This window comes from Mesoplodon bidens (assembly GCF_964165515.1).
Source record: "Mesoplodon bidens genome assembly, chromosome: 3".
In the NCBI taxonomy this organism is placed as follows: Eukaryota; Metazoa; Chordata; class Mammalia; order Artiodactyla; family Ziphiidae; genus Mesoplodon; species Mesoplodon bidens.
This window is the reverse complement of record NC_138178.1, coordinates 42,439,250-42,456,545: the sequence shown is the minus strand read 5'-3', so window position 1 is coordinate 42,456,545 and position 17,296 is coordinate 42,439,250. Positions and strand designations below refer to the sequence as shown.

The 17,296-nt window shown below is 40.6% G+C and overlaps 2 protein-coding genes across 3 annotated transcripts in view; one reads left to right on the top strand and one right to left on the bottom strand.

The window, feature by feature from the left end:
• The first annotated feature begins 266 nt into the window (after positions 1 to 266).
• On the top strand, positions 267 to 8,298 carry LOC308613887 (RNA polymerase-associated protein LEO1-like). Its single transcript, XM_081227976.1, has 5 exons — positions 267 to 384; positions 4,183 to 4,280; positions 4,910 to 5,055; positions 6,034 to 6,170; positions 8,232 to 8,298. Exons 2-4 carry the CDS (start codon positions 4,197 to 4,199, stop codon positions 6,047 to 6,049), a joined length of 246 nt encoding a protein of 81 aa, XP_081084102.1. The 5' UTR covers positions 267 to 384; positions 4,183 to 4,196; the 3' UTR covers positions 6,050 to 6,170; positions 8,232 to 8,298.
• A 5,844-nt stretch (positions 8,299 to 14,142) lies between these two features.
• Positions 14,143 to 17,296, bottom strand: part of TMOD3 (tropomodulin 3) — a 92,579-nt gene continuing 89,425 nt past the window's right edge. For both annotated transcript variants that reach the window (XM_081227971.1, XM_081227972.1), the window contains one exon: positions 14,143 to 17,168. In XM_081227971.1, coding sequence (XP_081084097.1) covers positions 17,134 to 17,168 — 35 coding nt within the window. In that variant the 3' untranslated portion in view covers positions 14,143 to 17,133. The remainder of the gene's footprint in view (positions 17,169 to 17,296) is intronic.

Genomic DNA, 17,296 nt, shown 5'->3' with positions numbered 1-17,296 from the left:
TGTTTTGTCACTAGCAGACACATATGTGACAGTGATTGAGCTCTTGTCTCTTGTCTCCAAACCTGCCCTTCTCTACAGAGCTTGACTATGCAGGGCCAAGGCTCTGCAAGCACATTTCAGCTTTGCCAGCTGCCCCCTGTTATGGGGTGCCAGAGAAGACTGGGAGCCTGGATAACAAAGAAAAGATTGCTCCTTCCTGTTTGTGTATGAAACTTTTCTGGGGGCTTCCTGTTGACCTGCAGTCTTTCTGAGGGGGCGCAGCAGCAGCAGTAGTTTCTTCCCATAGAAGCTCAGTCCGGTTTGCAGTTTTACCAAGACTTGAAGAGGCAGCTTCATTGTACTCCCAAGAGACATCAGTACCAGCTGGACACTTCTCTTCCTCAGGTATGAGTTTCAGCTCCAAGGGGCCCTGTCTGTAAGTTTGTAAGTTTAATGATAATTCTAACTTTCCCCTTTGTTCCCTCATCTCTAGGGGTGGAAGTTGCTCTGAGTTTGCTAATTCTGTGATCCCTTAGGGAGTTCTCTTTGTGCTTTTTGTAACCAAATCAACTTTAAACCTAATTACAATTTTTAAAAAATATTAAGATCTATCTGTGTAGACAACTGGTATGTTTTCTGTTCCCCAACTTGGACCTGACTGGGTAGTCCAGGAAGCAAATCCTCAAAGATGAGATGTGTAGATTGGTTTGGGTCTGAGCTCCTCGCCAATGGGAAACAGGATGCTGGTGGTGCCTTGGCATCATGATAAACCAGATTATCCCCTGTGATTGAGGGCTCAAGCGGCTGCTACACTTGTTAGGCAGTCCTGATGACTAAGGACTGTGGTGTGGGATGGATGCTTCTGAGTGCCCTGGAGCACTTACAGAAAGTCGACAAGCATAGGTTAGTTTTGGTTTGTTTTTAAACTTTATTGAAGTAGAGTTGATTTACAATGTGTTAATTTCTGCTGTACAGCAAAGTGATTCTGTTATACATGTATATTCTTTTTCATATTCTTTTCCATTAGGGTTTGTCACAGGATACTGAATATTGTTCCCTATGCTATACAGGAGGACCTTGTTGTTTATCTGTTCTCTATATAATAGTTTGCATACACTAATCCCAAACTCCCATTCCTTCTCCCCCCACACCCTCTCCCCCTCGGCAACCACAAGTCTGTCCTCTATGTCTGTGAGTCTGTTTCTGTCTTGTAGATAGGTTCCTTTGTGTTGTATTTTAGAGTCCACATATAAGGGATGTGGTATTTGTCTTTCTCTTTATGACTTCACAGAAGCTTAGGTCATGGTCAGAGAACCAGGGAGCACTTTTGACAGCCCTAAAGGAATCTCATATCTTGTAGTCAGAGGGCTGAGGTAGCTGAAAATCAAACGCATGTAATTGTGTGGTTGCAGAACTACAACATCAACTGAATTCACAGCCTCTTCAAGTCTCTCATGTGAAAGGGTATTGATTGAGAAAGAAACTAGGAATGGGGATTTCTGTTTGGACTCAGATAAAGCTGAAAAACGAATTTTGTAGTCCCTCTGAGCCCGCCTTGCCTGTGAGAGGCAGTCTGCGTTCCTATATCTGAGGAAACAAGTCTTTTTTTAATTGACATATAGTTGATTTACAATATTATATTAGTTTCAGGTGTACAAAATAGTAATTCAAATATTTTTATAAATTATACTCTGTTTAAAGTTATAAAATGTTGGCTATATTCCCTGTGCTATACAATATATCCTTGTAGCTTATTTATTTTATACACAGTACTTTGTACCTCTTAATCTCCTTTCTCTATTTTGTCCCTTCCCCCTTCCCTCTCCCCACTGGTAACCACTAGTTTGTTCTCTACATCTGTGAGTCTGTTTGTTTTGCTATATTCACTGGTATGTTTTATTTTTCAGATTCCACATATAAGTGATAACATAGAGTATTTGTCTTTCTCTGACTTATTTCACTAAGCATAATACCGTGTAGGTCCATCCATGTTGTTGCAAATGGCAGAATTTCATTCTTTTTTATGGCTGAGTAGTAGTTCATTGTACATACATACCACATCTTCTTTATCTGTTCATCTGTTGATGGACAGGTTGCTTCCATATCTTGGCTATTGTAGATATTGCTGCTATGAACATTGGCCTGCACATATCCCTTTGAAATAGGGTTTTTGTTTCTTTCAGATATATACCCAGCAGTGAAATTACTGGATCATATGGTAGTTCTATTTTTAGTTTTTGGAGGAACCTCCATACTATTTTCCATAGTGGCTGCACCAATTTACATTCCTTCCAACAGCATACAAAGGTTCCCTTTTCTCCATATTCTCCCCAACATTTGCTATTTGTAGACTTTTTTTTTTTTTTTTTTTTTTAAAGAAGATGTTGGGGGTAGGAGTTTATTAAGTTATTTTTATTTATTTTTGCTGCGTTGGGTCTTCGTTTCTGTGCGAGGGCTTTCTCTAGTCGCGGCAAGCGGGGGCCACTCTTCATCGCGGTGCGTGGGCCTCTCACTATCGCAGCCTCTCCTGTTGCGGAGCACAGGCTCCAGACGCGCAGGCCCAGTAGTTGTGGCTCACGGGCCCAGTTGCTCCGCGGCATGCGGGATCCTCCCAGACCAGGGCTCGAACCCGAGTCCCCTACGTTAGCAGGCAGATTCTCAACCGCTGTGCCACCAGGGAAGCCCCTATTTGTAGACTTTTTGATGGTAGCTATTCTGACAGGTGTGAGGTGATATCTCACTGTGGTTTTGATTTGCATTTCCCTGAATGATTAGTGATGTTGAGCATCTTTTCGTGTGCCTGTTGGCCATGTGTATGTCTTCTTTGGAAAACTGTCTATTCATGTCTTCTGCCCATTTTTTAATCAAGTTGTTTGTTTTTTTGATACTGAGTTGTATGAGCTGTTTATATATTTTGGATATTAACCCCTTATCGGTCCTATCATTTGCAAACATTTTCTCCCATTCAGTAGGTTGTGAAACTAGTCTTCTTGCTTGAAAATGCTGTAATAACATCACTTGGGGCAGTCTGCATTCCCCTCAAGAGTCACCCAGCTGAGTGCTGTCTGACCTACTTTTTACCAGCAGACCCATCACTAGGATCTCATCATACTCTGGCAAAGAAAGCACAAACTCTGACTGAAGAAGAAATAACTTACACACCAAAAGAATTGCAAGATTTTGCTATTAAATATGAGCAAAAGCCTGGGGAATGTGTGTGGACGTGGATTCTAAGAATGTGAGATGAAGGACAAACACTAACTACCTTGGGCCAAATTTACTGATACGTGTGCACTTTTATTGATATATTCTGGATTTGTTGTGTTAGGACATATAGCTGGACATGGCTCTATACTTGATTGGTTCACCAAAAAAACTCAGTGGTGGCCTTCATTTAATGAAGTTGAGATACCAAAGCTTCCCTGGCTTTGTGCAGAGGGAATTCAAAGACAGGGAGATAGGAGTGTCAGAGTAGACATATTTTGTGTGACTTGCATACCATCCCCCACCTTCCCTAACTACATTCCTTGAAAGTGCCAGCTTAAAACAACAAACATTTAATATATCTCACCATTTCTAAGGGTCAGGAGTAGTTTAGCACTGGCTCAGGGTCTCCCACAAGGCTGCAATCAAGATGTTGGCTGAGACTCTATTATTTAAAGGCTTGCCTGGGGCTGAAGGATCTGTTTCCAAGATAGTTCACTCACATGGCTCTTGGCAGGAGACCTCAGTTTGTCACTGCATGAGCCTCTCCACAGCAGTTTGAGTGTCTTCACGTCACAGCAGCTGGCTTCCTCCAGAGCAAGTGACCCAAGGGAGAAAGAGCAAGGCAAAAAAGCCACAATGTCATGCAGAGCCTTGGAAGTGAGGCTGTATTCTATTGATCACATAGACCAACCGTGATACCTGTGGGAGAGGACCACACAAGGGCAAGAATACCAGAGGCAGGGATCCCTGGGATCCACCTTGAAAGCTGGCTATCACAGCAGCTTGGCCTTCCACCAACTAACTTTGCTGTTTTCCTTCCCTGTAGACACTCTTGTGAGGCTTCTGAGGGCCAGGCTCAGGGAGCCAGTCTGATCATGGTTTAGTGGAGGTTTGGTTTATGAATCTTGGGAATATGTTGAAGTGATGGGCTAAGAACTGTGTGAAGAACTTTAGTGAGAGAAATTAATACTGTGCATTTTTCCCCCAACATTGAAGATTATAGTGGGACCATGGATCTGTTTGGAGACATAGATGACATTTCTTCAGAGAGTGACGGGGACAATCAACCACCCATTTCAGGACAGCCTGGTACTGTAAGTACAATTACAAATCTCAACTGGGCCCATTGTTCAAAGTTAAGAAAAAAGTTTCAGAGGCTGATGGGTCATGTAGGGAGGGGACATGGATGATGAATAGCAGCCTGAAACATCTGACGAATGGGTGACTTGCTTAGCTATATTGGGAATTTCTGGATATTAAAGGGAATAGAAGCAGTTGCTCAGAATGAATTTGATGCCAAACTTTAGGGGCTAGACTGTGAGGACGCATAATTTGAAAACCTTTGATTTAAAAGTTTTTCTTATTTAAACCTGTGCCAAGAAGTGTGTACTATTTGACATTCTTCTCTGATTTTAATAGTTACTTAGCATTGAGGGGTTGCATAATTTCACACATCTGTTGCTAAATATCTTATGCAAGCTAGATAGGTCAACATTTTTTCTGGTAATGCAGGCTAACAGGTCTTGTTTTGCATGGTGGTTTTTTTTGGGGGGTGGGGAGAGGATGAAATTTTAAGGAGAGGCCTGGAGGGGTTGCCAACTGCTTTATCTCTGAAGGGGTGTCCAAGTTTCCTTCTGGTCACACCTGCATCTGCCTAGTGCAGAAGGAGAGCTAGAGCACTTCTAATGTCAACTCGGGCTCTCACATTCTGATTCCCTCTTAGGATGGACGTGGAGTGCCTCAGGACCAGCAGGAGGAAGAGCCAATTTCTGAAACCAAAATAGAAGTAGAAATTCCCAGCATCAACTCTGATTTAGGAAATGGATTGTACTTTGTTAAACTACCCAAATTTCTCAGCATAGAACCCAAGTAAGAGGACTGATTAAAGTTTTTTTTTTCCCCGAAGATATTGAGTAAAAATATGTGGAATGTAAATGTTTTTCTTATTTATAATGAGTTGGCAGGGGCTTCCGTGGTGGCACAGTGGTTGAGAGTCCGCCTGCCGATGCAGGGAATATGGGTTCGTGCCCCGATTCAGGAGGATCCCGCATGCCGCGGAGCGGCTGGGCCCGTGAGCCGTGGCCGCTGGGCCTGTGCGTCCGGAGCCTGTGCTCCGCAACGGGAGAGACCACAGCAGTGAGAGGCTCGCGTACTGCAAAAAAAAAAAAAAATGTAACCCTTGATGTACATCATTAAACTGTGTTAGCCAGATAGGAGGTGATGTGGGAAGGTCAAGAGGACATTCCTGACTCAGTTGACACTGGCCCTGCCTAGTGAACCCCAATGTGTAGAAGCCAGGCAGATGGAAGGGAATGAAGGCTCTGCTTTGGGGCTCGGACCCTCCCCACCAGAACCTCCCCATCCTGCCATCAGGAGCTGTGGGGAGCTCTCTGGGTTGAGGGCCCCAGACTGGAATATGTGGGCACCATGGTAGTTTGGTGGAGCCTGGGCAAGTCAGGTGTCTGTCTCAGGGGTGAAGAGAACCCGCCTCCCTCAGGCATCCACTGGACATGAACGAGGTTCCTCAGGCTGGTCGCTGCACTCTGGGCTCTGCCTGGCAGCACAGGGGACGCTGCATCTCCCAAGGCTGTGCCGGTGCCAGTTCTGATGGGGCGGTTGGTGTGAGGGAGGGAGCCTTTGCCTCTTCACCCTGTGTTGTCTTCACGCCTTCGAACTGAACAAGGTGATGACCATGTGTGGTAACGGGAGAGAACTGTACCCTGAGGACATAGGAACTGGTGTTATCCTGGGCGAGGCATTTAGGTGTTCTTTAAAGTAGTTTCAAGGGAGCACTAAGTGAGTTCATTTTTTTTTTTTAAGTTCAGTAATTTATTTGCTTCTTTACAGAAAGAAGAACGTTTGAGGGCTTCTACTCACCAGGAGACCATCCATCTGCAGGAAAAGCAGAACCAGCGGGGCCGAGTGCCCCCTACCAGGGCCCCAGCAGTGGTGAGGAGGGTGAAGCCAGCAAGAACCATGGCGAGGTGAGTTGGGAGAGGAGGTCACGCTTCACGATCTCAGGGCCATGGGAGCGATTGTGCTCTGGTGGGCTCTTACTGTCTTGCTGTTATTCACTTAGGACAACCGTATAAAGGCCTTTTATTTTGTTTTCCCTAGGACCACTTTGCCACACAAAAGCTTAGCTGGGAAAATAAGGCACCCCTATAATAAAGAAAATCAATTAAATAATTTTTGTCCTTATGGAGGAAAATGTGTAACAGGCAGTTCTCCTGCTTGTATAGGGACCCAGCGTTTAAACTTTGTAGTTTAAAAAAATGTGGGCTTCCCTGGTGGTGCAGTGGTTAAGAATCTGCCTGCCAACGCAGAGGACACAAGTTTGAGCCCTGGTCCGGGAAGATACCACATGCTGCGGAGCAACTAAGCTCATGCGCCACAACTACTGAGCCTGTGCTCTAGAGCCAGTGAACCACAACTGCTGAGACCATGTGCCACAACTACTGAGCCCGCATGCCACAACTACTGAAGCCTGTGTGCCTAGAGCCCATGCTCCACAACAAGAGAAACCACCGCAATGAGAAGCCTGTGCACCACAACGAAGAGTAGCCCCTGCTCGCCACAACTAGAGAAAGCCCGTGTGCAGCCATGAAGACCCAATGCAGCCAAAAATAAAAAATAAATAAAATAAATTTTTTTAAAAATGTGTGCATGAAGCCCCTTGGGTATCTAAAAATGATCAGACAATCTCTCCGAGGGAAAAAACCTCTCCAATCTAAGTCATTTAAGCATGTTTGAAAGCTGTACATACTTCTTCATGAAAACTTTAAAAAATTGTTGGCTCCTCAAGGGGAATATATGGTGGGAAGTAGCAATATTCAAGAGTAGAAAAATTCAGGAATAAGTGGGTCTTCATCTTTAAGGTCAATCCTATATCTAAAGTCCCTTTGCTTTCAGAGGAAAGGGCCAGAATCTATTCTTCAGAGAGTGATGAGGGACAAGGTGAAGATAAGGCTCAAAGATCATTGAGAGCAAAGAAGCTCACCAGTGATGGGGTAAAACCAAATTTATTCAATCTGAAGGGGTTTGCCCTGTAGCCACAAGTCAACTCCTGGAATGAAGAGGAGCTCACAGCCCTGGAGCACAGACAGATATCTACACACCTCCCTGTAACTCAGTGAGATGAATGCAGTAATAAGCCTAGACGTGGCCCAGAGGAGGGCCTGACACCTGTGCGCGGTGGGAGACTGCCCGGAGCAGGTGCCGTCTTGCTGGCTGCTGAAGGAAGAGCGTTAGGGTGGACATGCCAGAGGACAGAGAGGCCTGTGAGAAAAGACACATGGCTGAGACACCAGGGCTCGACCAGAGAATTAGAAGTAGCTGAGTGCAGTAGAGCAAGGGGCCTCTCACCTTCATCATGGGTATGATAATAGTGGAGGGTTAGTTCGTTTCCATATTGTTAAAATTATTTTCCTTTAATTATTTCCTTTTCCACTTATAAGAGCACAAGTGCAAAGAAAATGTAAGTCTTAATTACACAAGCAAATCACTATGTTGTTGCCATTGTGCCATATTCATTCATCCAGTGTTTTCTGAACACTTAACATGCTCCGCTATGGGTTTGGAGTTACAGATCAGAGGAAACATCTCAGTAATAGAAATCGGCCTTACTGTGTAATGGAAGCACTAATTTTTCGTGTGAAAAAAATATATTTAAAACTTGGAAAGCATACTGAAAAAGCACATAAAACACAAGCAGTCCTTTTAAAAAAATTGACAGGCTTTAAAATACTGAATTTTAGGTAGAGAAAGTGAAGTACTGAGGAAGCAGAGGTATGTATTTCAAGTAATAATGAGCAGAATCCCCGTCAGGATAGAGTGAGGTGTCCCTGAGCCCTGACTGCTGCCCAGGGAAGCCCGGGCTCCCCCTGTCTGACTTGTAGAGACAGTGTTTGTGGACAAGGTCGCTGCTGGTGGGTAGGGTTCTAACATGAAGGGCTAGCTCCCCCATCAGCTCAGAACTACTTAAGACAAAATTTCCAGAAACGTTCAGTATTAAATTTTACACCTTCTCTCTCATATCTGTTCAGGAGGTGAACGCTCCAGAAAGAGTAAAGCAGGCGGCGAAGAAGAAGAGGATGACTGAAGCATGAAACGTGTGCTTGCTGTAAATATGGTTTTCAACTGTTTGTTTTAAAACAATGATGAAATGACTTGTTTTGATTGAAGGGAGGAATTGAGTTGCTTTTGCATAATCCTAGTTGTGGTTAAAAAATGTTCAGAAGCAAGTCTGTGACTTTAGAAAATACATTCTTCCCAAATGAGAAGTTTATTTTGGTAACTGTTTGCTCTGGGTCTTGGGTTTCCTTGTCCGAGCAGGTACAGCACGGGAGCGCTCGCTGGAGACTCGGTGCTTTGCCAAGTGCTGCATGGGTCTTACCAGTTCTAATCCTCAGAACAACTCAAAAGGCAGCTGCTGTTATTCTCATTTTATAGACATGGAAGCTGAGTTAGAACTTAAGACCTCTGTCCAAAGCTTTTTCTTAAGTTAAAAACAAAAATATTTTTGAGACAAGGGTCAGGAACTTATTTGCACAGCAGTCACACTGCTGAGCAGATACATTAGTGACCTTATGGAGAAAGACACCCAAAATACCTGAGAGAAATGGTCACCAAAAGGTTTAGAGAAAAAAGAGCAGTGGGAAACAAAACACTAGATTTGCCTTCTAGCTTTGTGGCTGGTGCAGTAGCTGGAACATAATAGGTGCATAAAAAGTATTTATTGAATGAACAAACCAATGATATTATCTTGGGCAAGTTATTCAACTTCTCTGAAGTCAGTTTGCTCAACTTGATGGGGTTTGGACTTGACCATGTAAATTCTTCATGATTTAATGTTTATATTCCTCTACCTCTGAGAGTTGAATACTAATTAGATACGTTTTTTTAGAAGTCTTTTGTTAAATAAAAATGGTCAAAGAAAAGGAAATGGCCCATCATCTTACCACGCAGAAAACCTGGATGTACATTATATTTCCCTCCCTTTTATATTTTTAAAGTATAATTTCATAGTTGTGCAGTAAACACAGACATAATTAGCACCCGCTCCAGAAAGGCCATTTAGAGACTCATCCAGAATGCTGAGAAGTACTAGCACAGTTCAATCATGAAGTCAGCTATTCTTTTTTTTTTTAATTTTATTGAAGTAAAGTTGATATACAATGTTGTGTTAATTTCTTCTGTACAGCAAAGTGACTCACTTATACATATGTATATATATACTTTTTCACATTCTTTTCCATTATGGTTTGTCACAGGATATTGAATATAATTCCCTGTGCTATACAGTAGGATCTTGTTTTTTATCCATCCTATATATAATAGTTTGCCTCTGCTAATCCCAAACTCCCATTCCTTCCCTTTCCTATCCCTCCAAACCCCTTGGCAACCTCAAGTCTGTTGAGCTGCAAATGGCATTATTTCATTCTTCCTGATGGCTGAGTAATATTCCATTGTATATCTTCTTTATCCATTCATTCATTTAAGTTTTTCCATGTCTTGGCTATTGTGAATAGTGCTTCTATGAACATAGGGGTGCATGTATCTTTTCGAATTAGTTTCATCTGGGTATATGCCCAGGAGTGAAATTGCTGGATCATACATCAACTCTATTTTTAGTTTTTTGAGGAAACTCCATACTGTTTTCCATAGTGGCTGCACCAATTTACATTCCCACCAACAGTGTAGGAGGGTTCCCTTTTCTCCACACCCTTTACAGCCTTTGCTGTTTGTAGACTTTTTAATGATGGCCATTCTGACTGGTGTGACTTGGTATCTCACTGTAGTTTTGATTTGCATTTCTCTAATAATTAGTGATGTTGAGCATCTTTTCACGTGCCTATTGGCCATCTGTATGTCTTCTTTGGAGAAATGCCTATTTAGGTCTTCTGCCCACTTTTCGATTGGGTTATGTTTTTTTTGTTGTTGTTGAGTTGTATGAGCTGTTTGTATATTTTGGAAATTAAGCCCTTGTTGGTCACATCATTTGCAAACATTTTCTCCCAGCCCGTAGGCTTTTTTGTTTTGTTTATGGTTTCCTTTTCTGTGCAAAAGCTTTAAGTTTGATTAGGTCCCATTTGTCTATTTTTGTTTTTAATTTCTGTTGCCCTCGGAGACTGACCTAAGAAAACACTGGTATGATTTTTGTCAGAGAATGTTTTGCCTGTGATCTCTTCTAGGAGTTTTATGGTGTCATATCTTATGTTTAAGTCTTTAAGCCATTTTGAGTTTATTTTTGTGCATGGTGTGAGGGTGTGTTTTAACTTCACTGATTTACATGCAGCTGTCCAACTTTCCCAGAACCACTTGTTGAGGAGATCATCTTTTTCCCATTTTATATTCTTGCCAATTTTGTCAAAGACTAATTGACCATAGGTGTGTAGGTTTTTTCCTGGGCTCTCTATTCTGTTCCACTGATATGTATGTCTGTTTTTGTGCCAGTACCACACTGTTTTGATTACTGTAGCTTCGTAGTATTGTCTGAAGCTTGGGAGGGTTATGCCTCCTACTTCGTTCTTTTCCCTCAGGACTGCTTTGGCAATTATGGGTCTTTTATGGTTTCATATAAATTTCAGGATTATTTGTTCTAGTTCTGTGAAAAATGTCATGGGTAATTTGATAGGGATCACACTAAATCTGTAGATTAGGTCAGCTGTTCTTTATAGGGGCTGGCCTTGAGGCTCTGCTACTTCAGCAACAGGGCAGTTGGGCCGAGCCTAGAGGCCCTCAACCCTTGTAGACATGGTGGAAAGCTTAATATTTGAAGGCCAAAAGATGTTTGGGGATTTTGGACCCTCCCATTGTTTGGTGCTTGGAGCAGGGTGCCACTGGGCTGAGCATGAGGGCACTGTCTCCCACAGCCACAGCTCCTGGCACCACGTCCACTCAGACTCACAGGAGCTGGAGTTACCTGACAACCCAAGCACCCGAGCCTCCAACAGGCATCAAGACTTCCCGAATGTGAACATAAGCCCAACAGCCATCCTCGGAAGGCCAGCCAACACTAAAGATTCAAGGGGAATTTTGTTATTCCTTAAGTTTCAAAATTCAATTATTTGATGTTTATCCCTAAAAGTTTCCTCAAACCCATTACACGTTGCGCTGATTTTCTCTTTTGGTTGGTGGATATAGGTGACTGATGAGAGATGTCTTTGTTTTACTGCAAAAATAATCTCTAGTTTAATAGCTGGATTGGCTCCCATCAGGCGCAGAACGCACCGGTCCCTGTTTCTTCATATTTGTCAACTCAATTTTTTTTTTTTAACTCGATTTTTTTTTTTTTTTTTTTTTTTTTTTGTGGTACACGGGCGTCTCACTGTTGTGGTCTCTCCCGTTGCGGAGCACAGGCTCCAGACGCGCAGGCTCGGCGGCCACGGCTCACGGGCCCAGCCGCTCCGCGGCATGTGGGATCTTCCCATACCGGGGCACGAACCCATGTCCCCTGCATCGGCAGGCAGACTCTCAACCACCAGGGAAGCCTTTTTTTTTTTTTTTTTTCCAATTTGATTTTATGGACAGACCAGATGGAGTACTGATGGTATGAGATTGAACCGTATGAACTTACTATTTTTATGGGTATAAATGGTCACGTATTGACAGTTTTATATGGTTTAACTTAATAGGGTAGGAAAGAATAACTCAGGGAAATTAATAAACTTGTTCTTAAGAGGTGTGTAAGGAATGAACTTTAGAACATAGGCACTAAATGGATTTTCCAGAAAGTCCAAGTCTACAGTATATTTGATAAACTTTAGTGAAATTATTTATTCCAATATGAAGTGGTAAATTCTAAATGCCTATAGTCCATATTTTTCAAAAGAACCTTCACTCTGCTATTATGAGCCAATAATATTAATATTTTGTAATATTTAAGTATCAGTATTATAAAATTCAGTTTTTATATTTATAAAAATTGAAAAAGTATAGCATTTTGGTATTTTAGAGTTAAAAAATGTATTTAAATGCCCAATTTCATGTGACAGAGAATGATGCACTGTTATAAAGGTACTTCTCAAGCTTTTAAAGATATCTAAAACCAAATATAATTCATCCAAAAGACTGAAAAAAAATGTGGGCATTTATTCAAAATTACAAAGGTTTTTATGCTATATGTGTGTAAATGCACATGTATGCATGCAATTTTTTTCACATTTTTTTTTTTTTTACAATTCTTAAGCAGACAGATCTAAAAGGTTTAAACAACTGAATCAAAGACCTTTTCTTTTGTGAGTTAAGGTGAAATTGAAACTCCTAAAAATTGCTATACACAGCCACCAAGAAGCACCCAGAGGGCTTCCCTGGTGGCGCAGTGGTTGAGAGTCCGCCTGCCGATGCAGGGGACACGGGTTCGTGCCCCGGTCCGGGAGGATCCCACATGCCGCGGAGCGGCTAGGCCCGTGAGCCATGGCTGCTGAGCCTGTGCGTCCGGAGCCTGTGCTCCGCAACGGGAGAGGCCACAGCAGTGAGAGGCCCGTGTACTGCAAAAAAAAACCCAACCGAACAAAGAAAAAGCAGCACCCAGAATTTGTTCTTAAACCTTACTCTCTGAGTGGACTACAATATCTGACAGAAAAATTTTAGGCCTATTAATGGCTTTGCAGCACTTAAAACATACTGATAGTCTGTAGAAAAGGGAGTTAAGCCTCACATATGTAGACTCCAAGGGAGTTAAAAGTGTACGAACTTGAACAACAATGCTAACAAGACATGGCTCGTGGTGTTTCACAGTGTTACAATCTATTCTTATCTAGCTACTAGAGCGGATGTCCTAAGTAAAAGTCTTTATATGTCAATGAAGGCTGTCTAAAATTCTTGGTAATGGTTTACAAGATTGGCTCCTCTGAATGATCAGACTGCAGGTTAGAGTTCAGCATTAACAAACTGTTATAAATGTTTTATAGTTAAAAATTTTCCAATTTTTTCAGTTTTTATAGGGAAAGACTTATGGAACTAAATTATAATGCAGAAAAATCAGTATGACATAAGAAAGAATGACCACATTAAAATGACATAAGAATATAAAAATCTTTGCTTATTGTAAATACAATTTTCTCAATTTAAAAATTTATGAAGAGTTCCTTTGACTGAGAAGTAGCTAGAAACATTAACTGTCGTATGGTGAGAAACAGCTAGAAACATTAATGTTCAGTGGGAGCTGATGGAAAAGATGGTTCTATAGATGTTTAGACTGAAGAACTCACACCCCTTGATAGGAGGTGTTCTGACACATCCAGTTTGCTTGGTTCTTGTGGGTGCCATGTCTTTAGTTAATATTGTTCGAAAATAGAGTGGTCTTGAGGGCATTATGCTAAATGAAGTAAGTCAGAGAGAAAGACAAATAAATACTGTATCATCTCACGTATCAGAATCTAAAAAAACTAAATTCATAGATACAGCAAGCAGAGTGGTGGTTGCCAGAGGTGGGGCATGGGGAGTGGGTGAAATGTGTGAGGGTGGTCAAATGGTATAAACTTCCAGTTATAAGAAAATGTCCTACGACTAATGTACAGCATAGTTATGACAGCTAATAATACCGTATTACATATTTGAAAGTTGCTAAGAGAATAGATCTTAAAAGTTCTCATCACAAGGAAAAACATTTTTTAGAACTACGTGAGGCGACAGATGTTAACTAAACTTATCGTGGTAATCATTTGCAGTATGTGCATATGTCATGTTGTACACCTTAAACTAATACAGTGTTATATGTCAATTATCCCAATAAAACTAGAAAAAAGTTTTTTAAGTGAAGTGGCATTTGAAATGAAGGAGAAAAACTGGACAGTACTGAACTTACAGAGAACGGAAATTGCTATGGATTCTAGAAAAACAATGATCCTTGCATCTGCTGGGAGGTAACAGTGATTCCTGATTTTATAAGGAAAAAGTGAGGCAGTCCTGGGACCACAGAGCGAAAATTTAAAGATTTTATGAAACCTCATGAACTATTTAATCTTATTTTAATGGTAGCAAGGGTTAAATATAATGTACAATAGAACATGACTAACATTTTATCAAAACATTTTTTCTTTTATAATTTTCAGTATACCATGGACTCCCCTTTTTAAATGAAAAAAGATCAGATGCTGTCAACGGAAAAACAATATACAAAGCTCTATACATGTAACTTTTCCAGAGGACACCTACTGTACAAAGCAAGTATGTGGATTATTTCATTCAAATAATAAGAATCTGCAATTTAACAATCAAGACATAATTCTCCTTAAGATCTCTAACAGTCTGCTAATTTTTTAAACACAAAATGTTTATTTGGTCTTTTAAACGACAGGCACCACACCATTAGAAAATGTATTTCACCTATGAATTAGACTTCTACTAGGCTTTAGCTCCAAGTATACAGCACCAAAATCCATTTTAATAATATCAATATTATTAATATTGATTTTTTAATACATACAATTTCATGCAGACAAACTGGAAGAATTAGAACTTCCAATATGAATATAAAATTTTATAAAATGGGAAATTAAAAGCTTTTTAAAAAACAGCAATTTAAAAATGCAAAGAATAGTCTTTGCTTAGATAACCAGACAAGTTTACATTGGTTACACTACAAAAACTTAAAGTCTTAGAAAATCTTTGGTCTAAAAATCAAGAGTATTTCACAACTCCAATCTGTTATAAAAAATTTTAGAGAAATACAGAAATACTGAAAGTTACTAAAAGGGTAAGAGGTGCCAGATTTTTAAAGATCAAAGTAAACATCAGTTTTCTCCCTTGTAATTACAATTCTTGAAAGATTTTCTGCATTTAATCAGATGAATGTTCACCCTTATTTATTAAGAAATCTCTTCTTCAATTATATAATGAACTATTGTAGCTCAGAACTGGAATGGTACAAGGAAAACACTCAACTTCTTCATACTTTGATAAATAATAAGTGGAAAAGATATTACCCCAAGTATAACACACAATTTTAGGTGGGGCCCACCTACCTATATTTTAAAAAAAGCTTTGGGGAGGAAAGGGTAACATACTTAGCAATTTACTGACTGACTTACAGGGCAGGGCAAGCAAGCAAGCCTTGCTAAAAGTGTACTGGTAGCTCTGTACAGCTGCTCCATGCTGACTCCCCACCCTGCTGGAACTGGGCAGTCTCTAAAACCAAGTGCATTTCCAAAGTCATTTATGAAAGGAGAGAGGGAGAGAGCGAGCGAGAGTGAGCTTGACTTGCTAACTTGGAAAAACCTCCAGCACCCTATAACTGAAAGGGAATAGCAGTATAGTACAAAGTCAATCTTTGGCCCCTCTCAAACAATGGATACTGATTCCAAAAACACACACACTCAGTCCTCATGAGGAAAGCTTTTGCCTGTTAAGAAGGCTTATTACTGTAGCATGCAAGGAGCTGCCTAGCTCATTAGATAAACTGTCCAACCCAAGACAAAGGAGCAGACATTTTATAATTCAATTTCAAGGAGTTTAAAAAAATTAACAATAGACCTCTCCCTTATTCTGGAAGGAGATTCCTCCTTTAGAAAAATCTCCCTGTAAGTGATACACCCAGGCCTGAATTGTGAAGGCCAGGACTGCTCAGACTCCTTTGCCCCTGTCGTCTGCAGCTGTAACGCCTCTGCTATCTCCTGCTCCGGGGCTGCGCTGAAATAGGACATGAATGCAGGCCCAAATTGTCTATCATACTATTGGATCTGGAGTAGTCTTCCCACCACAGGACCACCGTTTAACTGTTCACCTTAATACTTTGAATGATAGGAAGACAGCTTGTATTATGAGAAATTACTTTTATACAATGTAGACCAAAAAGTACAAGATGAAAGGAAACAGATAATAAGAGTTAGATTTATCAAGAACAGCCATTTTCCCTATTGGTTGGGAAAATCTGTAGTGAGTGGTGATTATATACCACTCAGACAATTCTGTGTTGCATATAGGAACGTCTCACTATCCTGTGCAGCTCTTAATTTATACGCAGGCCAGTTTCTAATTTACCATCAATTTAAAGGACTGTTTTGCATGCTCCTCAGACTTAATCTCCACCATTTATTAACTTTGATTTCATGTGTTTAACAACAGCTTTCTTTTTTCTTTTACCCTAAATAACTGAGAGTTGGCTGTATGCCTTTTACAGGGAAGGAAAAAATAGCTTTCCTACTCAGATGCTTTTTTTTTTACTATGAGCTTTCACAAAAATTTAATAATGCCCACATTATTACAATGAAAAACGGTAGTGAATTTAGACCTAACTATATTTTTAAACAAAGTGTGCAACCTGGCCAAGCTGATGACTTTGTTGAAAAAAAACTGTAGGTGTTGCTGAGACACCTTGGACAGGTGCAGTGCCGTGGAATGCACAGGAGACTGCTTCCTCTCTCCTAGAGATCTGCTTTGACTCCAAAACAGATGAACAGGTTTTGAGTCATCTGTTTTAAAATGCTGGCATTTCGCTTTCTTGATAGAAGCAAAAACCATACTCTTGCCAAGTTCATGTGTTCTGAAACTTGGAAAAGTCTCCTTGCCATGGCATAAGGAAAGCTTTGAAGTTCCTTGTATCTAAGAGGTGCAACAATTCTGACATCAGCAATGTCCCTTTTTGACTTAAAAAAAGATTGGTCCTTAGAATGTTCATATTATTCTACATAAATGACTTCCTAAACTTTTTTATAATTGTATTTTTTTAACCCAAGACTCATCATAAACCATTTAGTTAAGCTAAATTAAAATTGATTTAGCAGAAAGTAGAAATAATGCTTTAGAATACAAAATATCACCTACTAGTGATTTACAATTTGAAACTGGTAACAACTTAAACTAGATAAAAGATACATGTAGTTAAAAAAAAAAAAAAAGATTTCCAGTCTTTTCCCTTCTCCCGAGGAAAATTTTACATCTGATATCACAACACGGGCCCTTGGCAAACTTTCGAAGTCTTCCAAAGATTATATGCTGGCAGACTTACTGGTGGTCTCCTTCAACTCGTCTCTTGCGAACTAGGAGAAAAATAAAGAATGTTAGAAGTCCCTGTTAGTTTGTACAATGTTAATTTGCTTGTGACAAGTTTCTGTGTGATCCAGTTAGAGTTGTACAAAAATGAATTGTCCATTTGCAGTTCAGATGG